This window comes from Amblyraja radiata, chromosome 4 (genome assembly GCF_010909765.2).
Source record: "Amblyraja radiata isolate CabotCenter1 chromosome 4, sAmbRad1.1.pri, whole genome shotgun sequence".
NCBI classification, from domain to species: domain Eukaryota; kingdom Metazoa; phylum Chordata; class Chondrichthyes; order Rajiformes; family Rajidae; genus Amblyraja; species Amblyraja radiata.
In genome coordinates, this window is record NC_045959.1 from 50747881 (window position 1) to 50775559 (window position 27679).

The following is a 27679-nucleotide window of genomic DNA, read 5'->3' on the forward strand; positions in this document are numbered from 1 at the left end:
AGTCCACCTAAATATGTCATCCAGGGTTGGTTACTGTTCCTGTGCTGTACTGTTGTATTGCAATACAATATCAGTGGAATGAATGCACTTTGATATATGCTTGTACTGCAAGGTAATGCGAATGGCTTGCTCCTTGAAACCTATATTGCAACGTAGTGCCAATGCAGGACTCCTTGATGTACATATGTATTGCAACACAACGTGAATAGGATTGATTTCCCTTCCTTTAAATCGCAACCTTATGTGAGTCTGAATTAGCACGTTGTCATAATATTGCAATATGTCAGTGCTGTGCTCCATGCGTTTTTGATCTTGCAACAGCATGTCAATGGAGTGCAGCTTGATGCATCCGTGTTGCAATGTTGTCAGCGTGCCTCTCCTCACCATATTGTCTTGGGTTGCAATATTGTGCCAAGAAAGCTGTGTATCAAAATGTGGTAACTTGATGCTTCCCCACTCCCCCCCCCCCCCCCCCCCCCCCACTCCCCCACTCCCCACTCCCCCACTCCCCCTCCCAGCTTCACTGTTCATGACCCTTCGTTATCACCTCTTCAACAGCCAACAATGGACCATTGTGGGCTCTACCTTTCCTGGGTTATCGGTGCTGGCTGTGATTTGTTCTTTTCATACCTCTAATTTCCCTCTCCCCTGAAGAAGAGTCTAGACCCGAAACGTCACGTATTCCTTTTCTCATGTGATGCTACCTGACCCGCTGAGTTAACCCAGCACTTTGTGTTTATCTTCTGTGTAAACCAACATCTGCAGTTCCTTCCTACGCGTAACCTGATTCTATTGGCATGGCCCATGCTCCATTGTACTGTGACAGGAGCCCTCCTCTCTGTCAATCCTTAAGATAATACAAGATGTTCATACATTATAGGAGCAGAATTAGTCCATTTGACCCATCAAGTCTACTCCACCATTCAATCATGGACGATCTATCTTTCCCTCTCAGCCCCATTTCCCTGCCTTCTCCCTGTAACCCCCGCCAACCATACTAATCAAGAACCTATCAATCTCCAAATTAAAAATATCTGTTGATTTGGCCTCCACAACCGTCTGTGGCAATGAATTCCACAGATTCACCACCTCCAAAATGGAGATATGATGGTGTTAATTCCAGAAAGGAATGTAAAAATACAATGTATGTTTATATACACGTCCATATGGTCATACGCATGTACGTTCTGTTTCTCTCTCTCACATACGCAGAATAGTAAGATGGTTTTGTATTGATGATTCTATTTTTTTTAATTTGCTTGTACCTGCTTCTTTTTCAGGGGCTGGTGAATCTGGAAAAAGTACAATTGTCAAGCAAATGCGAATCTTGCACGTCAATGGATTTAATGCTGAGTAAGTTTTTTTTTGCTGCTTGCTGTGTTTAGGGTTTAAGGCACAGTTGCATGGGGAAGGGGATAAAATAAAATCTGTTGGATTAACTCAATGGGCTGAGCAGTATGAAAGAGAGACACAAAATCTTGGAGTAACTCAATGCGTCAGGCAACATCTCTGGAGAAAATGGATAGGTGACATTTCGGGTCAGGATATCAACTTAGGATATCACTGATATCAAATGACCTCAAAATAACTATTCTTGGTTTGTGCGGGTGCCAGGGGCTATGGGGAGAAGGCAGGAGAATGGGGTTGTGAGGAAAAGATTGATCAGCCACGATTAAATGGCAGAGTAGACTTGACTTAGGCCGAACTTATGAAGTATCTTTGGAGGGGGAGAGGAATGGTTGACATTTCAGGTCGACGATTGGTGGGTCAGTTGGATATGGATTGGGGAGAGGAGGTGGGATGAGAGGAATGTTTAGTAAAACACAAAATGCTGGAGGAACTCAGCGGGTCAGGCAGCATCTCTGGAAGAAATGGATAGGCTTAGTTTAGTTTATTATTGTCACGTGTACCGAGGTGCAGTGACAAGCTTCTTTGTTGCTTGCTATCCAGTCATGATTCCATTCAAGCCATCCACAGTGTACAGATACAGGATAATGTTTAGTGCAAGGTTAAGTCCAGTAAAGTCTGATTAAAGTGAGTCTGAGAGTCTTCAGTTAGGTAGATGGTAGATCAGGACCGCGCTCTAGACTTTTCATGTCGGGACCCCTCTTTAGACCTCAAGATTCCAGTGTTTGCAGTTTCTTGTGTATCCTGGGACGATGTTTGTTGGTGTGTACCAAAGTTAGACACAGAGTGCTGGAGTAACTCAGCGGGTCAGGCAGCATCTCTGGAGACAGTGACATTTTGGGTTGGGACATTTATTCAGACCCCCCCCTCCATACAGTTGAACAGTTTTTTGAGAACATTAGATAAATTGGTTTTGCAAGTAGTTTTCTAATGATATTGCAGTAACATTTGGGATATCTTGAGAGTAGCAGCAACAAAGTGACATCTCGCTCTCTCTCCAGGTTGATAGGTAGCTAAATATCAACATGAGTTGTTTCTACAAGCATGATAGATCCCTTATTGCTGAATACAAAGGAACATGTACGGAGCAGGGTGGAAGCCTCACAGTGCTAGAGACCTGGGTTTGATCCTGACCATGGGTGCTGTCTGTACGGAGTTTGTACGTTCTCCCTGCAGGTTTCCTCCGGGGGCTTCGGTTTCCTCCCACACTCCAAAGATGTGCGGGTTTGTAGGTTAATTAGCTTCTGTAAATTGTCCCTAGTCTACACTGGACACAGTGTTAGAGAAGATCAATGGTCAGCATGGAGTTGGTGGGCCGAAGGGCCTGCGTCCACGCTGCACCTCCAAATCAACATTTACCTTGAATAACTCAAGCCATTCCTGTTATTTTTAACACAGAGAAAAGAAGATGAAAGTGCAAGATATTAGGAAAAATATTAAAGATGCCATCGTGGTAAGTGTTCTGATGGTTTTGCTCATTCTATCGACAATTACATTGATGTGACTGAGCAGAACAAATCCAGCTTTGTCACTCAAATAAACATTCTCTGATTAATGTCCGTAACTGTTTCCTATCCGATTTCAGACGATAGTCTCAGCAATGAGCACTTTAATACCTCCGGTCCAGTTAGCCAACCCTGAGCACCAGGTTCGATTGGATTATATTAAGAGCATTGCCCTTCTTTCCGACTTTGAATACACACAGGTAAGAACCGTTTACCTTTCACAGATCGGTTGTTGGATTTTCTCTTTCAGATGTTGTTTCAGTGTGTTTGGCAATTTCTCTTGCCTTCTTTTGGCTTTCTCCCTAGTCTCAGAGAATAGAAGTTTAGTTTGAAGATAGACACAAAATGCTGCAGTAGCTCAGCGGGACAGGCAGCATCTCTGGATAGAAGGAATGGATGACGTTTCAGGTCGAGACTCTTCTTCAAAGTTCCAATTTAGTTTTTGTAATGTGCACCAAAGTACAGTGAAAAGCTTTTGTTGCGTGTGATCCAGTCAGCGGAAAAACAAGACATGATTACTATCAAGCTATTCACAGTGCACAGATACATGATAAAGGAGTAATGTGTAGTGCAAGATGAAGTCAGTAAAGTCCAATCAAAGAAAATCCGAGGGTCTCCAAATGAGATGGATTGTAGTTCAGGACTGCTCTGTAGATGTGGTGGGATAGCTCAGTTCTCTGATAACAGCTGGGCAGAAGAAATACGAATGAAAATACAGTACCGGAAAATGTTAAAAGGGGCTGAAAGATTGTCTGTCAGATGGTCCTTGCAGTCCATTCCTGACCAGCACGGCTTGCTGTTGAACAAGGAAACTTATACAAAGTTGGTTATAGTGTCATTGAAGGCAGCATGCAAAACGGTATCATGGGTGATTGCACGCTTCATTCTGGTGCACAGTAAGCTGCTGTGATCATGTGCAGCTCCTGATTATACTGATTAGAAAAAAACTTCACAACAGGCTAAAGCCTGTTCACTGTATTACCATCCATCCCTCTCTTGTAGGATGCGGCAAATGGTGTTTGTCACCCATCGAACCAGCCGATTGTAATACTATTCCAGTATCAGTAATGATGCAGCATTGCTGCAAAGTTGCTCCAATAGACAATAGGTGCAGGAGTAGGCTATTCGGTCCTTCGAGCCAGCACCGCCATTCAATGTGATCATGGCTGATCATCCCCAATCAGTACCCCGTTCATGCTTTCTCCCCATATCCCCTGACTCCGCTATTTTTAAGAGCCCTATCTAGCTCTCTCTTGAAAGCATCCAGAGAACCTGCCTCCACCGCCCTCTGAGGCAGAGAATTCCACAGAATCACCACTCTCTGTGAGAAAAAGTGTTTCCTCGTCTCTGTTCTGAATGGCTTACACCTTATTCTTAAACTGTGGCCCCTGGTTCTGAACTCCCAACATCAGGAACATGTTTCCTGCCTCTAGCTTGTCCAAACCCTTAACAATCTTATATGTTTCAATGAGATCTCCTCTCGTCCTTCTAAACTCCAGAGTGTACAAGTCCAGCTGCTCCGTTCCCTCAGCATATGACAGTCCCGCCATCCCGGGAATTAACCTTGTAAACCTACATTTCACTCCCTCAATAGCAAGAATGTCCTTCCTCAAATTAGGGGACCAAAACTGCACACAGTACTCCAGGTGTGGTCTCACTAGGGCTCTGTACAACTGCAGAAGGACCTCATTGCTCCTATATTCGATTCCTCTTGTTATAAAGGCCAACATGCCATTCGCTTTCTTCACTGCCTGCTGTACCTGCATGCTTACTTTCATAGACTGATGTACAAGGACCCCCAGATCTCGTTGTACTTCCCCTTTTCCCAACTTGACGCCATTTAGATAGTAATCTGCCTTCCTGTTTTTGCTACCAAAGTGGATAACCTCACATTTATCCGCATTAAACTGCATTTGCCATGCATCTGCCCACTCCCCCAACCTGTCCAAATCACCCTCCATTCTCATAGCATCCTCCTCACAGTTCACACTGCCACCCAGGTTTGTGTCATCTGCCAATGTGCTAATGTTACTTTGAATCCCTTCATCCAAATCATTGATGTATATTGTAAATAGCTGCGGTCCCAGCACCGAGCCTTGCGGTACCCCACTAGTCACTGCCTGTCATTCTAAAAGGGACCCGTTAATCCCTACTCTTTGTTTCCTGTCTGCCAACCACTTCTCTATCCATGTCAGCACTCTACCCCCAATACCATGTGCCCTAATTTTGCCCACTAATCTCCTATGTGGGACCTTATCAAATGCTTTCTGAAAGTCCAGGTACCTTACATCCACTGGCTCTCCCTTGTCCATTTTCCTCGTTACATATTCAGAAAATACCAGAAGATTAGTCAAGCTTCACTGCATTAATGCCTCGATTATGAATCCTCAGGACAGCTTGCATCAGAGATGCCACAAAGCTGAATAGAAATGGCCTGTCGTTTTTTTTCCTTGTGGTGCAATTCAGATGGTTGTTAGGAAGTGTTTAGCTCACTGTTTGTAAAATTTACAAGCTTATCCCGATGTTGTGTAAGAGCTTACTTTACTTTGGTGGAAACAAAGAACTGCAGGTGCTAGGTTTTTGCCAAAGTCCATTTCTTTAATGTAGGAAGGAACTGCAGATGCTGGTTTACGCTGAAGATAGACACAAGATGCTGGAGTAACTCTGCAGGACAGGCAGCATCTCTGGAGAAAAGGAATGGGTGACGTTTTGGGCCGATACCCTTCTTCAGACTGAGAGTCGGGGGAGAGGGAAACTAGAGATGAAGTTTACTGTGCTGAGAGAATGTGCTGTATAGTTTTGTTGGGAGAAATGCAAAGATTTTAAATGGAAAATATTGATGGAAATGTTCTTTAGTAACTTGTCAGTTTCTTTGTTGAACTAAATTAAGGCGCATGTTTCAATCAAAAGCGCTTGAACAATTGGTTGGGAAGAAAGCCAAACTGTAGATGTTTTTTTAATATTGAGCTTATTCTCAATTTTTCATTAAAAAAAATGCCCATTATCGATTATCCTGAGTAAAGAAAACCTGTAAAAATTGTGAAATATGTTATTTTATTTCCTTCCTATGTTGCAGATTATGGAGACCTTAGTGCAATATTGTTTATTAAACCAATTGTAATTATGTTTAAGATCGGATCCAGCAGTTAGGTGGGTTTCAACAGTTCATTTGGCCTGATGTTCATCGGGGCCACATATGAAGTATTGTGTTCACGCTTGGTCACCATGTTGTAGGAAAGATGTTGTTATGCTGGAAAGACTGCAGAGAAGGAAAGAGTCCAAGGATGTGGCCAGGACTCGAGTGTCTGAGCTACATGGAGAGATTGGGCAGGCTAGGTCTTTATTCCTTGTAGCACAGGAGGCTGAGGGGTGATTTTAAGGATGTAGAGATGTGTAAGATCATAAGGGTGAATGGACAGAGTCCTTTACCCACAGAGGCGAATCAAGAACCAGACGACACAGGTTTAAGGTGAGGAGGGTCAGATTTAATAGGGACCTGAAGAGCAATGCTTTCACACTGAGGGTGGGTATATGGAACGAGCTGCCAGAGGAGGTAGTTGAGGCAGGTTCAATCACAACATTTGAAATATATTTGGACAGGTGCTTGGATTGGAAAGGTTTAGAGGGATATGGGCCAAATGTGGGCAGGTGGGACTAGTGTAGATGGAGCATCTTGGTCAGACTGGGCAAGTTGGGCCGAAGGGCCTGTTTCCATGTTGTATGACAGTGAGTTATTTAATTCTGCATATATGATTAAAACTAACAATTTTCCCGAGTCTTGAATTGTGTTGAAGGTAAATTAGTTTGGTCCTGTTACATGAAGAGGTTTCCAGTATTTGGGTTTCGGGTTCGAACATTTACTTCCGAAAGCATCTCCTTCCCCCCACTGTAAATGATTGATGATACACAGGTCTGGAGTTTCAAGTCATCTTTAATTGTTACACTTGGTATCGTGGTACAGCAGGTGGTTAATTGTTAGTTCATCACTACCGTTTCCAAGACTACTTAATGTAGGAAGTAGGTGTTAATATAAAGTATACAATAAGGTGGGGTCAGTGATGCTATTCTACTATGACTGGTTCACATGCAGTAACCAATCTACATCCTTCCCCGTAAAGAGCGAATATAGTTAAGCACAAATTTAAACGTACTCGCCGTATCTGTCAGGCGGGCGGTCTACTAATACGACCCAACCGCGTACGCACCAACCCCTCTCCATCCGTACCAGAAAAATTAGTGGGGGAGGGACGTATTGAACCCGGAAGGGAAAAAGCAGCTGGGGACACTTTAGGCGACCGGTAGGGTGAGCATGTGGGAGAGGTAGTGTTTTGTTAGACGGGGTTGCCGGCTGGGGCGGAGAACGGGACTAGCAGCAGCAGAGGGTTTAAACAGCAGGGGTGGAGCAAAAGGATCGGCTGGTGGTGGACGAGGTTCTTTTACAAGCAGCAAGTGTTGACGGCTCCGTCTGTACAGGGCACCATCAACCTTGACAAGGTAGGATATGGAATATGCGCCAAATATGGAAAAGTGTCTCTGTAGCTTTTGAATGACCACGTCGGATGTGATGGTGGGCAGTAAATCCATTTCGAACCAGTTGGAGTAGGAGTCAACTTGGACTAGGTAGTGTTTATCGTGCCATTCGAAAATGTCTGCTGCCAGCGACGTTCAAGGCAGTGCTGGTGGGGGTTGTTGTAGCAGAGGCTGTTTCTGTTGGTGCGGTGACAAACTGTTGCAGATGGGACAGGAAGCTGTTCTGTCCCGTATGTACCGGGCCAGTAGAACATGCTCTGTGCGTGGGCCAACGTGGCCTCAGTACCTGGGTGACCGTTGTGTGCCTCTTTGTAGTATTCGTTGGACATAACCCCGAAACGGCATCGCTGAGCCATATATTTCAAATCGCAAATAAATCTTTCACCAGGCTCGTCGGGAAGCTGATGTTCCACGAAGAATTTTGCTCTTTCTAAGATACGGTTTGAGGGTAGGTTCGCATAGTTCCCGGAATTTACGCAGTAAGACGTTAGGGTCACACACCGTCTCAGCAGGTACAACAGTCATAGTGAAGTATCCCACTCTGACACCATGTAAATGATTGATGATACACAGGTCTGGAGTTTAAAGTCATCTTTAATTGTAACACTTGGTATCGTGGTACAGCAGGTGGTTAGTTGTTAGTTCATCACTACCGTTTCCAAGACTACTTAATGTAGGAAGTGGGTGTTAATATAAAGCATACAGTAAGGTGGGGTTAGTGATGCTACTCTACTATGATCGGTTCACATGCAATAACCAATCTTTCAGAGACTATCTTCAAATATAATTGTTGGGTCAAGGCATTTTATGATATTTTTAGTGGCCCAGATTGTGTCATTTTGTCACATCAAAGATGCTATATAAATGGGCGTTGTTTCTCTGGAACAATGTTTATCAAAGATATGGTGGTCAAAAAGTATTGAGTATAAAAGTTGGGAGATCATGTTGCAGTTGTATAAGATGTTGGTGAGGCCTCATTTAGAGTATTGTGTTCAGTTTTGGGCACCGTGTTATAGGAAAGATGCTGTTAAGTTGGAAATGATATAGTGAGGATTTACAAAGGTGTTGCCAGGACTAGAGGGCGTGAGCTACAGGGAGAGATTGAGCAGTCTGGGACTCTATTCCCTGTCACACAGGAGGATGATGGGTGATCTTATAGAGGTGCATAAAATCCTGAAAGGAATACAGGGGTGGACGCACAGAGTCTCTTGCCCAGAGCGGGAAAATCGAGAATAAGGGGGCATAGGCTTATGCTGAAGGGGGGGGGGGAAGGAAAGACGTTATAGGAATCTGAGGGGTAACCTTTTCACGCAAAGGGTGGTGGGTATATGGAAGCAGTTGTTGGAGTGGTGTGTGTGCGTGTGTGACCCACAAAGTCCACACCGACCAGCAATCAACCCGTTCACTGCACACTAGGGACAATTTTACAACTTACCAAAGTCGATTAAGCTACAAACCTGTACGTCTATGGAGTGCGGGAGGAAACCGCAGCACCCGGAGAAAACCCACGGGGGTCACAGGGAGAACGAACAAACTCCATACAGACAGCACCCGTAGTGTGGATTGAATCCAGGTCGCTGGCGGTGTAAGGCAGTAACTCTACTGCTGTGCCACTGTGCCGTCCTTGAAATCTTCTGGAGCCTTGGTTTCTGTCCTACCTCTTAACCCACTAGGGCCACCTACCCTGTGCTCCCTTTAAACATACTCAGTTCACTGGGGAATTTATTATAATGCAAAATTGGGGTATTCATAGGAAAAACACCCCAAATCCCTGAAAATCGGCCTGGCTCCTCGCAGGATTTCTTTCAAGATCTTAGACACCTCTATAAACTCGCCCTTCATCGTCCTGCGCTCCAGAGAATAGTCTCAGACTCCTCACTCTCCGACGGCCCCCCCTGCTCTGCAACGCCCCCCCCCCCCCCTCACTGTCGACCCTCACCTGTGTACTTGACGGCCCCCCTCGTTCCACATCATTCATAAAGGGTATAGGTGTGGCCACAGGGGGAGATAGATAGATAGCCTTTATTGTCATTCAGACCGAAGTCTGAACGAAATTGCAGCAGTCATACATATAATACAATAAAAAACAACAATAAACACATATTAACATCCACCACAGTGAGTCCACCCAGCATCTTCTCACTGTGATGGAGGCAAAAATCTTAGGTCTGCAGTCTCTTCCCTCCTCTTCTCCCTCTGCGCTGAGGCGATACCCCCCGGGCGATGTTATAAATCAGTCCCGCGGCTCAAACACCGCGGCCCGGGGTGGTCGAAGCTGCCGCCCACCAGTCCTGCAGACGCAGCCGCTGGCCCGTGGCCCGTGGCCGAACCCCGGACTCAGGCCACCACCGCCAGAACACTGTCCCAGCCACCCTCACGTTAGTATCGTACCGTCTTCAGCCTCGGGCTGGGCCGCCCCCGACATGGGCGCCGAACCTCCCCCGGGCCGAGCCGCCCCGACATGGGCGTCGCTTCTTCCCCGGGCTGGGCCGCCCCGACATGGACATCGCTTCTCCCTCTGGCCGGGCCGCCCCGACTTGGGCGTCGCTTCTTCCCCGGGCCGGGCCGCCCCGACTTGGGCGTCGCTTCTCCCCCCGGCCGGGCCGCCCCGACATGGGCGCCGAACCTCCCTCGGGCTGCGAGCGCCGCACCTCCCCGAGCTCGGCCGCTCCGACGGGAGCCTCGTTCCACCCTTGGGCTGGCCGCCCTCACGAGAGCGCCACAGCCTCTCACGGGAGCACTGTTCCAGCCCTGAGCCGGACCACCCTCACGGGAGCGAGCTCAGGGCGAGTCCTGACGGGCTCTGCCTCCGGAGCCTCGAGGTCATCAGCTCCATTAGGCCTCAGCGCAGACGGAGACAGAGAAGGGGATTACGACAAAAAAGTCGCATTCCCCCGCAGGGAGAGACTGCAAACCCCGTTTCAACCCCCCACCCCCCCAAAACACAAACTAAAAACCAAAAACTAGACTAACCAAATCAAGATGGCAGCCCTACCGGCAGTCTGTTTGTCTTTTCATTCTTTTTGCTATTTTTTTTATTTTAGTTTGTTCTAAGTTTGTTTTATTGTTCTTTGGTGTGTTTTATGTGGGGGGAGGGGAGTGGGGGAAACTTTTCTCATGTTCTTACCTTCCCGGAGATGTGATCAATTTTCGGATCACATTCTCCGGGTGCTGCGGCCTACAATCGCTGGAGCTGGAAGCCTCCTCGGACTGTCATGAGCCCCACCCCAGGGCACGGATTTAACATCGGAGCGGGTTGCTTGCCTGGGATCGCTCCCACCATGACCACCGCAGACTTTAACATCAAGGGCTCACAGTCTCGGGTGAGGCCGAGTCGGGTGCTCCAACGCCGCGGAGGGCTCGACCAGCCCCGACGTGAGATACGATCGCCCGGCGCGGGGGAGCTGACATCCCCCCGATGCGGGAGTGGAGCGCCTCGATGCGGAGGGCCTGACCGCTGGCTACGGGAGTCAAGATCGTCCCGTCAATGGGGGCTCGAGGCCCACGACCGAGGAAGAGCTAGGGGAAGGACTTGAACTTTATTTTGCCTCCCACCACTGTGATGAGTGTGCAGGAGTCACTATGGTGGATGTTCAATGTTAAAATGTGTTTTGATTGTTCCGTTTCCAAGATGGCTGCCGGAAGGGAGCGTGAACGCTGGCGCGATTAGCTGCCGCTGCTCTCTCTCTGAATTGGGTATTGTTGATGTCCTTACTATTTATTTTTTATTTTTTGTTGTTATATTTTTTAAATTTTTTTTTTTTGTTTCATTCCGCTTACATGTTTTGTAATCTGCTTACTAAATTTTGTAAGATGTCCTTGAGAGTCCTTGAAAGGCGCCCATAAGTATAATGTATTATTATTATTATTATTCCTCCCAAAGTGACACCCACCGCCCCATCAATTTACACAAAATGTTGAACTGTTACACAATGTGCAATAATAAACTCTTCAAATCAATGCCTTCTGCCCCATTCAAAAGCAAGACTTTAACATTTCAGTGTGATCATTGAAAAGAATAATCTCCCATTTTCGACAGACCACACGCCTATGATTTGGTTGCAGTTAATGAAACCGTGGAAGGAATGGTCATTGAAGGAAACTGGGCTGATGGTAGAATCTGTTTGAACTATTATGCAACTTTAGGCAGAAATACTTTGTAAAACTCTTGATCTGCGTTGAGATCAATAAGTAACCTCAGATATTTTTAACTCTGTTAATTTTGAGAGGTTTGCTTCTAATTATAGAATTAATTGTAAAGCCAGCTATAAAGCGTGTTCACAGTGCAGGGCCCAATAAAAGGAAACTGAACCAAGATGCAGGTTTTTGAACAGTATATTTCTACACGTTTCTTTCATTCCTGTGCAGTACATTTGTATAGGTCCGCCAATGATATTCTGTCTGGCAGTTGAGCTTAGTTTAGCATGGTCTCATGTCCGGCACGGACATTGTGTGCCGAACCCCCCTGTTCCTGTACTGTACTGTTCTATGCACGGTGGCGCAACAGTAGAGTTATTGCCTTACAGTGCCAGAGACCCGGGTTCGATCCTGACCACGGGTGCTGTCTGTACGGAATTTGTAAGTTCTCCCTGTGACCACGTGGGTTTTCTCCGGGAGCTCCGGTTTCCTCCCACACTCCAAAGACGTGCAGGTTTATAGGTTAATTGGATGCTGTAAATTGTCCCTAGTGTGTACGATAGAATTAGTATACGGGCGATGGCTGGTAGGTGTGGACTCAGTGGGCCGAAAGACCTATTTCCACAATGTGTCTTTTTGGACATTCTGTTATGCTATTCTGAGCATCATTCAACACACATAGACCGAATTGGTTCAAGTGCTGGCTGGACTATCCATCTGTATCAAGAACTTGATTTTATTTTTGTATCAATAATGACTTTCGGGTGACCTTTTTAATTTTTTTTTTGCTCCTGTATCTTAGGTGAGGTTTATAAGGTTCTTGGGAGCCCAGTTATTTTAAAAGCGAGCACAAACTTGTTGATTGTTAATGGGGCATAGCTGTCATGGTGTTGAGTGACACTTGGTCCGTGAGAGATACGCACACACGTTTCCGTATTCACTCAGGACCTTTACACCAATGTATAACTTTAGGCTCACGAGTCATTGACTCAGAGTCTGGCCATCGCTGGACCTCTGAAGTGCATCGGATTAGTGTGTCCGATCTTTGCCCAGATAGTGTCTTGAGATATTTATTTACGATAGTAAATTAGAATGGCACCAGCTCTATCAGCAATACAAGGAACTGAAGTGCTTGGAAAATATTTCATCGGTGTAATCATTACCTTGTAGGAGGACAGTCTACACATATAAGATTAAGATTAACGATTAGCTTTTTATTATTTTCTTCATGAGTTATTCCTGATATTCACAGCCAGAAGACTCCATTACTGTTCTCAGAGGCTAGTGCACAGTTCTGGTTGCCCCATTACAGGAAGGACGTGGAGGTTTTAGTTCAGTTTGGAGATACAACGTGAAAACATGCTCTTGGGCCCGTGCCGACCAATGATCAGCCCTATACTAGGGGCAATTTTACAGAAGCCAATTAACTTATAAACCTGCACGTATTTGGAGTGTGGGAAGAAACCAGAGCACCCAAAGAAAACCCACGTGGTCACAGTGAGAACCTGCAAACCCCATACAGACAGCACACGTAGTCAAGATTGAACCTAGGTCTCTGGTGCTGTAAGGCAGCAACTCTGTTGTTGCACCATTGTGCCATCCCTTTTAGTAGTTTATTAGTAGTTTACGATGCTTGAATAGAACAGCTATGAATAAAATATATGTCCAGCACTGTAAATCTGCCCTCAGTCTGGATAGAGTGGACGTGGAGAGGATGTTTCCACTCATAGGAGAGTCTAGGATCAGGGGTCATAGACTCAGAATAAAAGGACATACATTTAGAAAGGAGGATATTTTTTTTCAGTCAGTGGGTGGTGAATCTGTGGAATTCATTGCCACAGACGGCTGTGGAGGCCAAATCAATACATATTTTTAAGGCAGAGATTGGCAGATTCTTGATTAGCACAGGTGTCAGGGGTTATGGGGAGAAGGCAGGAGAATGGAGTTGAAAAGGAAAGATAGATCAGCCATGATTGAATGGCGGAGTAGACTTGATGGGCCAAATGGCCTTATTCTGCTCCTATAACGTACTTATCAGCGTGAGGCATGTTGCTGGCATGGAATTAGGATAGGAATACTTCAAAGTAAATGTAATATTGAGTAAATCTCTGAGGCAACAAACTGAATCTCAATCAGAACCATTATCTCGGTACAATGGCGTGCCTACTGGCATTTTTTTGAAGAATGCCAAAAAAATCAGGGAATGAACAGAGGATATTAGACTTTTATGCTTTGGCGATACAGTGCGAAAACAGACCCTTCGGCCCACTGGGTTCGTGCCGACCAGCAGTCACCCCCGTACACTAGCACTATCTTACATACTCGGGACCATTAACAATTTTGACTGAAGCTAATTAACCTACAAACCTGCATGTCTTTGGAGTTTGGGGGGAAACCAGAGCACCCGGAGAAAGCCCACGTGGTCACGGGGAGAACATACAAACTTCGTACAGACAGCACGCGTGGTCAGGATCGATCCCGGTTCTCTGGCGCTGTAAGGCAGCAACTCTACCATATTGAGTCATTTTTTTCTCTGACCTTCAGTTTGTTCTCCCTACACCAAAGTCCAAGTAATTTATGCATAACAAGAAAATCAATGATCGTAAAAGTAACCCCGGGGGAAATGGCGCTGCAGCCCATTAACATCTGTCCATGCTGCCTCCTGTCCCTCTGCCAGTTACACGCCGCTGATCACCAACTCCCCTGTGTTCATTCCCTGAGTAAGGTAACTACGTGGTACAGTGTGTGTGTGTGTGTGGAGTTTGTGCGTTCTCCCTGTGACTGCGTGGGTTTTTCCGGATGCTCCGTTTTCCTCCCACATCCCAAAGCCGTGTGGATTTGGAAGATTAATTGGCCCTCTGTAAATTACTCTAGTGTGTACCGAGTGGATGCAAAAGTGGGATAATATAGCACTAGTGTGAACGGATGGTCGATGTTTGGCATGGACTCTGTGGGCCAAAGGGTCTGTTTCCATGTTGTATTTTCCAACCATCCAATGGTACCTTATCGTCCATGTAAAAAACAACATATTCGAAAAATTCTGTGCGCAAATGAGCTAAGAATAACTCTTAGAATCCATATCCTTCCATTCATTGCATATCCATGTGTCAATCCAAAATTCCATAATAGCGTCTGCCTCCACCACCATTCCCGGCAGCAATTTCCATGCACCCGCCACCTTCTGTGTAAAATAATGTGCCCCCGTACATCTTCTTTAAGCATTGTCCCTCTGGTATTTAAACAAGCTATACCCTCTAGTATTTGATACAAATTCTGACTGTCTACCATATCTATGCCTCTCATGGCACCTGTTGGCCCGTCTCAAATGAAGTGGCACGTTCTGAATGGAATTGTCTCTTTTGCTTTACATTAACGATACAGCGCAGAAACAGGCCCTTCGGCCCAGCAAGTCTGCGCCGGCCAGCGATCACCCCATACACTAGCACTATCCCACACACTCAGGACAATTCACAATTTTTACTGAAGCCAATGAACTGACAAACTTGTACGTGCTTGGAGTTTTTAAGGAAACCGGAGCACCCAGAGAAAACCCACGTGGTCACAGGGAGCAGGTACAAACTCCGTGCAGACAGCACCCGTAGTCAGGATCGAACCCCGGGTCTCTGGCGCTTCATAAATAAAATATGGAGCGTGTTGGGATCTATATTTCTGTGGCATCTTTCATAGCCTGTCCACTCTGTTTGAGGCAAGTACAATCACAACATTTAAAAGACACTTGGACAGGTACATTGATAGGAAAGGTTTGGAGGTATATGGGTTATATGCAGACAGGTGGGAACTTGGTCAGCATAGGCATGTTGGGCCGATGGGCAGGTTTCTGTGCTGTTTGACAATGAATCTAAAGAACAGAAAATCTGAATATTTTTAGGTGGTGAGTGATTGGGTAGTGTTGATGTTCCAAAGGGATCTTGGTGTCCTTACACACCGGCATGTAGGTGTAGCAACCGATTAGGAAGCCTTTGGTCTTTATTTTAAGACAATTTGATTCGAGAAGTAAAGAGGTCTGATGACAATTGTGATCGGCCATTTGTGAAAATGCACCTGCAATGTTAGGTACAGCGTTGGTTTCCCTAACCCAGAGCATACACTTCCCAGAAAGGGAGTACAAGGAAGATTTGAGACTGAGGCCATTGTCTCAAAATATGCATTTCTTTAACCCACTCAGCAGTAATGCATTCTGGTTCTGAGTCACCGAATGAACAAAGTTTCTTCCACAGATTGAATGTACAGGAGGAAGTGTAGCAAAGTCTAGATAATGAGAAATGGCATTTTAAATGTAGACGTTTCTGGGTGAAGTGGACAAAGGCAGTCAGAAAAACGATGTTGAGTTTACAGGTTTTAAGAAGAAATTAGCAAATTAAAAATGAATAAATAAAAGAACCATAATACCAGTGTAAAAAAACCTCTGAGTCTTTAGCGCAACCAAAGATAGTCCATAGAAGTTCACATTACTAGAGGTTAGTGTTGTGTACGTGGAATTGAGCCTGATAGTTGTTGGGAAGAAAATACTCTTGAACCTGGTGGTCACGGTTTTCAGACACCAACCCTTCTTCCTGATGGCAGTAGTGAAATAAGAGGTGGTGAGGGTCTCTGATGATGCTGGCTGCCTTTTTGAGGCAGTGGCTCCTGTAGATCCCTTCGATGGTGGAGAAGTCAGTACTTGTGGTGGACAGGGCAATGTCTAACGCTCTCCTTCATTCCTGGGCGTTCCAGTTGCTGAATCAGGTTGAAGCTGTGGACCTCAATTAAGATCTTCCATTTCTATTTGAAGGCTTTGGCTAAGAGCGTTTCCACTGGCCTGGCGGGTTGAGAGCTATCGTGTCATCTTTCACCTTGGCTTCTCAAAACCAAAACTATGCGGTTCACAAACAGGACTGTGTTGCAAAGCTAAAAATTAAAAATGAAACACACTTGTTCTTGGGGGGAAAAAAAACTGCCCAGGCATCATTTGCTGCTGAATATATAAGTTGCAGAAGCTGGTCTGAGCCTTGTGCAAGTAATTAGATTCATCGATTCAATGGTACTCTGTCACATGTACCTAGGTACAGTGAAATGCTTTGTTTTTGCATACAATACACAAAGTACGCAAAGAGTCGTCACGTATCTGGCGCCGGCAAAGCTACGAAAGTACTCAGAGTCTCGATGTTCCCTCTTTGTTCTGTCATTTCCCCCCCCCACACTGGGTCCCTCTTTTATCTCGGCGGTCTGACCTCCTCTCTGCGGCCTGTCCTCGCCCTGTCCTCTCCCCCTCTCCGGGCCTTCAGCCTTCGTGCCCCGGGGGGCCGCTCCCACAGGGGAACGAAGCCAGAAGGCTCGGAGAGGAGAGGGACGATCGCTGGCAAAGGACCTGGGGCCTAGTACAAACAAGAACAGTTCCTTCCCCACTGCCATCAGACCCCTGAACCAATCACCTCTTTCTCACTCCCTTCCGAGAGATGCTGCCACATACCCTTGCTCTTAATTCTACCTTGTTCCTTTAAGCTCTTATCGAACGTCAATATTTTTTGCACCAGATTAGAGAGACAGCATGGAAACAGGCTCTTCGGCCCACTGAGTGCATGCCAACCATCAACCGTTCACACTAGTTCTGTGTTATCCTACGACTGCACTGCAGTCTTGCACCATTCTGCTGCTAGGCTACTCTCCTTGTATTTATTACCGCTGTATGTCTACAGTTTACTCTTGAGAGTTTCATGTGAACAAAGAATTTAATTGCACCCTGCCTTACGTGACAATAAACAAATCTGATCTCAAGGAATTGTCTCAAACCTATTGTGGAAAGAATTCCACGCTGCAATCTCATGCATCATAGAGTCATACAGTATGGAAACAGGCCCTTCGGCCCATCTTGTCCAACTAATTTAATAAAATGTCTGGTATGAGTAATAGTGATTGGCAAACAAAACCACAGGTGGTTGACAAGGAACGGCAGAGTGTGTAGAAATCCAAAGAGGGGTTCCAACCCAAAACGTCACCCATCCTTTTTCTCCAGAGATGCTGCCTGACTTGCTGAGTTACTCCAGCACGTTGTGTCTATATACAGTGCCCTCCATAATATTTGGGACAAAGACCCATGATTTATTTATTTGTCTCTGTATTTCCACAATTTGAGATTTGTAATAGAAAAAAATCACATGTGGTTAAAGTGCTCATTGTCAGATTTTATTAAAGGGTATTTTTATACATTTTGGTTTCACCATGTAGAAATTACAGCTGTGTTTATACATAGTCCCCCCATTACAGGGCACCATAATGTTTGGGACACATGGCTTCACAGGTATTTGTAATTGCTCAGATGTGTTTAATTGCCTCCTTAATGCAGGTATAAGAGAGCTCTCAGCACCTAGTCTTTCCTCCAGTCTTTCCATCACCTTTTATTGCTGTTTATCAACATGAGGACCAAAGTTGTGCCAATGAAAGTCAAATAAGTCATTATGAGACTGAGAAACAAGAATACAACTGTTAGAGACATCAGCCAACCCTTAGGCTTACCAAAATCAACTGTTTGGAACATCATTAAGAAGAAGAGTACTGGTGAGCTTACTAATCGCAAAGGGACTGGCAGGTGAAGGAAGACCTCCACAGTTGATGACAGAAGAATTATCTCTATAATAATCAGAAACATTCTTCAGGAGTCAGGTGTGGATTTGTCAATGACCACTGTCCGCAGAAGACTTCATGAACATAAATACAGAGGCTACACTGCAAGATGCAAACCACTGGCCAAAATAGTATGGCCAGGTTACAGTTTGCCAAGAAGTACTTAAAAGAGCAACCACAGTTCTGGAAAAAGGTCTTGTGGACAGATGAGACGAAGATTAACTTATATCAGAGTGATGGTAAGAGCAAAGTATGGAGGAGAGAAGGAACTGCCCAAGATCCAAAGCATACCACCTCATCTGTGAAACACGGTGGTGGGGGTGTAATGGCCTGGGTATGTATGGCTGCTGAAGGTACTGGCTCACTTATCTTCATTGATGATACAACTGCTAATGGTAGTAGCAGAATGAATTCTGAAGTGTATAGACACATCCTATCTGCTCAAGTTCAAACAAATGCCTCAAAACTCATTGGCCGGCGGTTCATTCTACAGCAAGACAATGACCCCAAACATACTGCTAAAACACAAAGGAGTTTTTCAAAGCTAAAAAATGGTCAGTTCTTGAGTGGCCAAGTCAATCCGATCTGAACCCAATTGAGCATGCCTTTTATATGCTGAAATGAAAACTGAAGGGGACTAGCCCCCAAAACAAGCATAAGCTAAAGATGGCTGCAATACAGGCTTGGCAGAGCATCACCAGAGAAGACACCCAGCAACTGGTGATGTCCATGAATCGCAGACTTCAAGCAGTCATTGCATGCAAAGGATATGCAACAAAATACTAAACATGACTACTTTCATTGACATGACATTGCTGTGTCCAAAACATTTTGCCCTGAAATGGGGGGGACTATGTATAAACACTGCTGTAATTTCTACATGGTGAAACCAAAATGTGTAAAAATGGCCTTTATTAAAATCTGACAATGTGCATTTTAACCACATGTGATTTTTTTCTATTACAAAACTCAAATTGTGGAGTACAGAGGCAAATAAATAAATGATGGGTCTTTGTCCCAAACATTATGGAGGGCGCCGTAAGTAACGACCGATTCTACTTTACCAAAAAAGACACAGAGCGTTAACAGCAAATAAGAGTCTTTTGGAGATGAGGAGATATGGGTTATTTTCAGGCAGAGAAGTTCTGGTTTTTGCATCATGTTCGCATTAATATTGTGGGAACATGGCCTGTTCTTGTGGTGCACTGTTCTATTGTGTGATCATTTCAATACCTCTTGCTTATATATTTCAGTGGGACACATTCTGGAAGTGTAACCCATCTGGTGTATTTTTATATTCGGGGGGCGGGTGAGGTGTAACTGCCACAGCCAGCATTTGTTGCCTCTTTTGGTGCTGTGTCTCTGAAACTAAAAACTCTTAAAACTAAGATAAAGGATATTGAATTGCAACAAATAGGACGAGACAGTAATATTACACTTAAATCAAGCATTGGACATTGCTAATTGTATTGCAGCCAACAAAAATGCTTGGAGTCCACTTGTTGTTGTGGAGTGGAAATGGCGCTGCCAAATTTTGTGTCGGAGTCTCCCAATGTGACCAAATTGATTACTTTTTCTGGCTGAGTAACAAGGGATAATTCCTCTGCAACTATAGGATTTGCTGATATTCTGGATCAATATCCAGAATATTGGCGATAGACGCAAATAACTGCAGTTGAACAAGGACCTCCCAGATCCCCTTGTACTTCCTCTTTTCCCAACTTGACACCATTCAGATAATAATCTGCCTTCCTGTTTTTGCCACCAAAGTGGATAACCTCACATTTATCCACATTCAACTGCATCTGGCATGCATCTGCCCACTCACGCAACCTGTTGAATTCACCCTGCATTCTCATAGCATCATCGTCACAGTTCACACTGCCACCCAGCTTTGTGTCATTTGCAAACTTGCTAATTTTACTTTTTATCCCTTCATCAAAATCATTAATGTATATTGTAAATAGCTGCGGTCCCAGCACCGAGCCTTGGGGTACCCTACTAGTCACTGCCTGCCATTCTGAAAGGGACCTGTTTATCCGTACTCTTTATTTCCTGTCTGCCACCTAACTTTCCATCCATGTCAGTACCTTACCCCCAATACCATGTGCTCTAATTTTTCCCACTAATCTCCTTTGTGAGACCTTATCAAAAGCTTTCTGAAAGTCCAGGTACACTACATCCACTGACTCGATTGTCCATTTCCTAGTTACATCATCAAAAAAATCCAGAAGATTAGTCAAGCGTGATTTCCGCTTCATAAATCCATGCTGACTCGGACCGATCCTGTTACTGCTATCCAAATGTGCGACTATTTCATCTTTTATAATTGACTCTTCCCCACCACCGATATCAGGCTAACTGGTTTAAAATTCCCTGTTTTCTCTCTCCCGCCTTTCTTAAAAAGTGGGATAATATTAGCTACCCTCCTATCCACAGGAACTGATCACATGTGGTTAAAGTGCTCATTGTCAGATTTTATTACTAGGTCACTAGTACATCAGGAAGATTGTTTGTGTCCTCCTTTATGAAGACGGATCCAAAATACCTGTTCAACTCATCAGCCATTTCCTTGTTTCCCATAATAAATTCACCCTTTTCTGTCTTCAAGGGTACAACTTTGGTCTTAACTATTTTTTTTCCTCTTCACATACCTAAAGAAGCTTTTTACTATCCTCCTTTATATTCTTGGCTAGCTTACCTTCATACCTCATCTTTTCTCCCTGTATAGTCTTTTTAGTTATCTTCTGTTGCTCTTTAAAAGTTACCCAATCCTCTGACTTCCCGCTCATAGTTGCTATGTTATACTTCCCTTTTATTTTTATGCTGTCCCTAACTTCCCTTGTCAGCCAGTCGCGCCTTACTCACCTTGGAATCTTTCTTCCTCTTTGGAATGAACTGATCCTGCACCTTTTGTATTATTCCCCAAAATACCTGCCATTGTTGTTCCACTGTCATCCCTGCTAGGGTATCTTTCCAGTCGACTTTGGCCAGCTCCTCCCTCATGGCTCCTTTGTTCAACTGTAATACCGACACTTCTGATTTTCCCTTCTCCCTCTCAAATTGTAGATTAAAACTTATCATATTATGGTCACTACCTCCTAATGGCTCCTTTACCTTGAATCCCCTTATCAAATCCAGTTCATTACACAACACTAAATCCAGAATTGCCTTCTTCCTGATAGGCTCCAGTACAAGCTGCACTCCACAAACTCCCTTTCTTGGGGTCCAGTACCAACCTGATTTTCCCAGTCTACCTGCATGTTGAAATCTCCCATAACAACCGTAGCATTACCTTTGCGACATGCCAATTTTACTCCCATTAGGGTCTTTTTACCCTTACAATTCCTCAGTTCTATCCATACTGACTCTACATCTGTTTCTATGTCACCCCTCGCAAGGGACTGAATTTCATTCGTCACCAACAGAGCTACCCCACCCCCTCTGCCCACCTGTCTGTCTATTCAATAGGACGTATACCCTTGAATATTCAGTTCCCAGCTCTGACCCTCTTGCAGCCATGTCTCTGTAATTCCCACAACATCATACCAATTTTAAACTGAGCCTCAAGCTCGTCCACTTGATATCTTATACTTCACGCAGTGGCGGACTGGCCAGGGTGTCAGCTTGCCCGATGGCAAGTGGGCCCCTAATGAAGTGGGCCCTCTATATCAAGTGGGCCCCTTTGTCTCCTGGCAACCAATATTGTTAGACCCAGTCCGCCACTGACTTCACGCATTCATATACAACACTTTAACATCGGTATTCACCTCCCCTCTCCCACCGGTCACTATTGGCCCTGACCTTACTCTCTTGTCCCTTCTCGAACTTTCCTTCCCATTAATTTGCGAGTCTTTTGTAACTTTTCCTGTACTTACTTCCCCTTTAACTCCATCTTAATACTCCCAATTTGTCAACCCCTCCCCCCAACTATTTAGTTTCAACCCACACATGTAGCACTAGCAAACAATTTACATACATTGTACAATTTAGGTACAATTTACAATTTTATGAATCTACAAACTTGCACATCTATGGTATGTGGGAGGAAACCGGAGCACCTGGAGAAAACCTATGTGGTCACAGGGAGAACATTCAAACTCCGTACAGCCAGCACCCGGTCAGGATCGAACCCGGGTGTGAGGCAGCAACTCTACTGCTGCACCACCATGCCAGGAGGCAAGGGTTTGTGCCGCCTCTGTGTGCATCGTTCCTTTCTTTGTGGTTGTGTTGTAACAGGCACCATGCGTGTTCTCTGAAAAGGAGTTGAAATAACCCTGTTTGAGCATTGTTTCGTTGGTTCCTTAGCTTAATTCTTGCAGATGGTGTGAGCGTTTCAGCTCCGGTCGGGTTGTTGGGTCTTGTCATTCCAAGATAGCGCCGGAGCGTGGTGACTCTTTGCGTGCTGGTCCCAGAAGACCATCTGTTATCATCCACTACAATCATTCCCCTCTTTTAAATCTTTATTCCAATAAAATATTTATCAGGTTTTCTGACACCCCAAACACTAGTCATACAGCATGGACACAGGCCCTTCGGCCCAACTTACCCACGCCGACCAACATGTCCCACCTACACTAGTCCCACTTGCCTGCATTTGGCCCATATCACTCCAAACCTGTCATATCCATGTATCTGTCTAAATGTTGCAATAGTCCCTGCCTCAACTACCTCCTCCGGCAGCTCTTTCTATACACCCACCATCCTTTGTGTGAAAAAGGTGCCCCTCGGGTTCCTATTAAATCTTTCCCCCTTCACCGTAAACCTCTGGTTCCCGATTCCAACATGTATTCTCCATTCTGCTATTTTTCTTTTTGCCCTATCCCGTGTACTTGTGTGTGACTTGATTGGACTCGTGTATGGTACAATTTGAGTGGATAGCACCCAAACAACGTTTTTCACTGTATCTGAGTACTCGTGACAAAATAAACCAAACCATACTTCATTAATCTTTTATGCAACTATGGAATGTTTTATTCAGCCACTGAAAATTATCAGTTTTAAATTTATGCTATTTTTAATTTTGTTTTAAGTAGTTATATAATCACAATGGAAGCTTGTTGGGAATCAGGTTTGTTGGGTCAGGTCTGATGACATTCTTGGCTCTCCCTCAAGTTTATGATGGTGGGGCACCGGGCAGTTGAATGAGACTTGGGAAAGTTTAACCTTCTCCCTCCTCAAGTGGCTAAATACAGCAGCAGACATGTAGCCACTAAAACTAGACCCCTGTGTTATATAAGGCCAGACCTGCGCACATCTGTATTGTGCCCTAGTGCATCTGTAATGATGTACCTGCATCTACTAACACTGGACCCCCAGTGTTACATAACAACGGACTGGTGCACATCTGTATTGTGTTTAGGGATACAGCACGGAAAAAGGCCCATCGGCCCACTGAGTCTGCGCTGACCAGCGATCACCCCGAACACTAGCAGTATTCAATCATACTCGGTGCAATAGACAATCGGTGCAGGAGTAGGCCATTCGGCCCTTTGAGCCAACACCGCCATTCACTGTGATCATGGCTGATCATCCACAATCCGTACCCCGTTCCTGCCTTCTTCCCATATCCCCTGACTCTGCTATCTTTAAGAGCTCTATCTAACTCTCTCTTGAAAGCATCCAGAGAATTGGCATCCACTGCCTTCTGAGGCAGAGAATTCCTCGGATTCACAACCCTCTGTGTGAAAAAGTTTTACCTCATCTCCGTTCTAAATGGCTTACCCCATATTCTTAAACTGTGGCTCCTGGTTCTGGACTCCCCCAACATCGGGAACGTTTCCTGCCTCTAGCGTGTCCAAACCTTTAATAATCTTATATGTTTCAATATAACCCTCTCATCCTAAATTCCAGAGTATATAAGCCCAGCCGCTCCATTAGCCCAGCCGCTCCATTCTATCAACATATCACAGTCCTGCCAACCCTGGAATTAACCTCGTGAACCCACGCTGCACTCCCTCAATAGCAAGAATGTCCTTCCTCAAATTTGGATGATGAACAAGAACCCCCAGATCCTGTTGTACTTTCCCTTTTCCTAACTTGACACCATTCCTTTTTTTTTGACACCAAAGTGGATAACCTCACATTTATCCACATTGAACTGCATCTGCCCACTCAACCAACCTGTCCAAGTCACCCTGCATCCTCATAGCATCCTCCTCACAGTTCACACTGCCACCCAGCTTTGTCTAATCTGCAAATTTGCTAGTTACTTTAATCCCTTCATCTAAATCATTAATGTATATTGTAAATAGCTGCGTTCCCAGCACCGAGCCTTGCGGTACCCCACTAGTCACCGCCTGCCATTCTGAAAGAGACCCGTTAATCCCTACTCTTTGTTTCCTGTCTGCCAACAAATTTTCTATCTATGTCAGTACCCTACCCCTAATACCATGTGCTCTCATTTTGCCCACTAATCTCCTATGTGGGACCTTGTCAAATGCTTTTTGAAAGTCCAGGCACACTACATCCACTGGCTCTCCCTTGTCCATGTTCCTAGTTACATGCTCAAAAAATTCCAGAAGATTAGTCAAGCATGATTTCCTCTTCGTAAATCTATGCTGGCTCGGACCGATCCTGTTACTGCTATCCATGAAATAGCTATGTGCAGCTATTTCATCTTTTATAATTGACTCCAGCATCTTCCCCACCACCGACGTCAGGCTAACTGGTCAATAATTCCGTGTTTTCTCTCTCCCGCCTTTCTTAAAAAGTGGGATAACATTAGCTACCCTCCAATCCTCAGGAACTGATCCTGAATCTATCGAACATTGGAAAATGAACACTAATGCGTTCACAATTTCTAGAGCCACTTCCTTAAGTACCCTGGGATGCAGACCATCAGGCCCTGGGGATTTATCAGCCTTCAGTCCCATCAGTCTACCCAACACCATTTCCTGCCTAATGTGAATTTCCTTCAGTTCGTCCGTAATCCTAGATCCTTTGACCACTAGTATGCCGGGGAGATTGTGTCTTCCTTGGTGAAGAGGGATTCAAAGTACCTGTTCAATTCGTCTGACATTTCCTTGTTCCCTATAATAAATTCACCTGTTTCAGTCTTCAAGGGTCCAGTTTTGGTCTTAACTATTTTTTTCCTCTTCAAATACCTAAAGAAGCTTTTACTATCCTCCTTTATATTCTTGGCTAGCTTACCTACGTACCTCATCCGTTCTCTCCTCCCTCATGGCTCCGTAGTCCCCTTTGTTCAACTGTAATACTGACACCTCTGATTTACCCTTCTCCCTCTTAAATTGTAGGTTAAAACTTATCGCATTATGGTCACTACCTCCGAATGATTGGCTCCTTTACCTCGTTACCTTATCAAATCAGTTTCATTACACAACACTAAATCTAGAATTCCTTTCTCCCTGGTAGCCTCCAGTACAAGCTGCTGTAAAATTCCATCACGGAGGCACTCCACAAACTCCCTTTCTTGGGGTCCAGTACCAACCTGATTTTCCCAGTCTAGCTGCATGTTGAAATCATCCATAACAACCGTTGCATTGCCTTTACGACATGCCAATTTTAAGTCTTGATTCAACTTGCACCCTATATCCAGGCTACTGTTTGGGGGCCTGTAGATAACTCCCATTCGGGTCTTTTTACCCTTACAATTCCTTAGTTCTATCCGTACTGACTCCACATCTATGTCACCCCTCGCAAGGGCCTGAATTTCATTCCTCACCAACAGAGCTATCCCACCCCCTTCAGTTCCCAGCCCTGGCCCTCTTGTAGCCATGTCTCTGTAATTCCCACAACATCATACTTGCCAATTTCAAGCTCGGCCACTTTATTTTCTATACTTTGCGCATTCATATACAACACTTTGACTTCGGTATTCACCTCCCCTCTCACACCGGTCACTATTGGCCCTGAACTTACTTCTCTTATCCCTTCTCGAACTTTCCTTCCCATTAATTCGAGAGTCTTTTGTAACTTTTCCTGTACTCACTTCCCCTTTAACTCCCTCCCCCCCCACTATTTAGTTTAAACCCACACGTGTAGCTCTTGCAAACCTGCCTGCCAGAACGTTGATCTCCCTTCAGTTAAGGTGTAACCCGTCCATTTTGTACAGGTCACCCCTACCTCAGAAGAGATCCCAGTGGTCTATAAATCTAAATCCTTGCTCCTTGCACCAGCCCCTCAGCCACATATTCAGATCCCCTATCTCCCTGTTCCTGTCCTCACTAGCACGAGGTACTGGAAGTAATCCAGAAATAACCACCCTAGAAGTCCTGCTTTTCAGTCTTCTTCCAATGCCCCTGTCCCACATAGGAAACCTCTGGAGACTTTGCGCCCCACCCAAGGTTTCCGTGCGGTTTCCGGAGGTTGCAGGTGGTTGCCGGAGGTTGCAGGTAGTGGAAGAAGGTAGAGAGACTGACAAAAACCTCCGGGAAACGCACGGAAACCTTGGGTGGGGCACAAAGTCTCCAGAGGTTTCCGTTCAGGTTTCCTAAGTGGGACAGGGGCATAAAAAACTCGCGTTGCAGAACCTCCTTCCTCTTCTTCCCGACGTCGTTTGTGCCCACGTGCACAACTACTGCCGGCTGTTCATCTTCCCTCTCGAGGATGTTCTGAATTCGGTTTGTGATATCTTGAACCCTGGCACCAGGGAGGCAACAGACCACCCTGGAGTCTCGTCTGCCGCTACAGAATCTCCTGTCCCCACCTTGGACAATGGAGTCACCCACACTGTGGCTCTGCCCGACGTCGGTCTCGCCAGTTGAGTCTCATCGCTAGGATTGGAGCCAATTTACAATTTTTACTGAAGCCAAGTAATCTTCAAACCTGTACGTCTTTGAAGTGTGGGAGGAAACCGGAACACCCGGAAAAAGCCTGCGCAGTCACTGGGAGAACGTACAAACTCCATACTGACTGCACTTGGAGTCAGGATCGAAGTGAGGTCTTTGGCACTGTGAGGCAGCAACTCTGTAAGACAGCAAACTCCAATTTGCGTGGTCTTACTGTGACAGTGGAGGAGTCCCAGGACAGAAAGGTCAATGTGGGATGGGGAGTTAAAATGGTTAGCAACTGGAAGATCCAGCAGGATTCTTTGTTTCAACTCTTGGCTCTTGATTCTCTCACACAGCTACTTTCTAATCCAACTTGCCGCTCTCCCTTGTACCCCATGGGCTTATGATTTGTAAAACGCCTTGTAAAAATCCTTGTTTCCCCGAGACTTTGTTTTATATACTCAACGGTTTTGAAAACAAGTGTAACCATGGCTGTGTTTGTTTGGCGATGCTTGTGATTCACTGGCTGGGACTTCAGAGTGCCCTTTGCTGGCATCATTTCTTCTCAGTCGTAAGCAGTCGCTCTTCTGAGGGTGATGGGTGGGGGTGAGGTGATGGGTCAGTGACCCACACTAAAGCTTTCAGGCCATCATATGCAATGGCTGATCTCCCCTGTGACGCAGTGGCCTCGATCCAAACGTATCCATTACCCATACGGCGGCATGGTGCTGCAGCAGTTACTGCCTT

At 45.2% G+C, this 27679-nt stretch overlaps 1 protein-coding gene across 2 annotated transcripts in view; it reads left to right on the forward strand.

Annotated features, from left to right (window-relative positions):
* gnal (G protein subunit alpha L) overlaps nt 1-27679 on the forward strand; it is a 221368-nt gene that overhangs the window by 69548 nt on the left and 124141 nt on the right. For both annotated transcript variants that reach the window (XM_033019397.1, XM_033019398.1), the window contains exons 2-4: nt 1281-1353; nt 2806-2860; nt 2993-3112. In XM_033019397.1, the coding sequence (XP_032875288.1) occupies nt 1281-1353; nt 2806-2860; nt 2993-3112 (248 nt within the window). The remainder of the gene's footprint in view (nt 1-1280; nt 1354-2805; nt 2861-2992; nt 3113-27679) is intronic.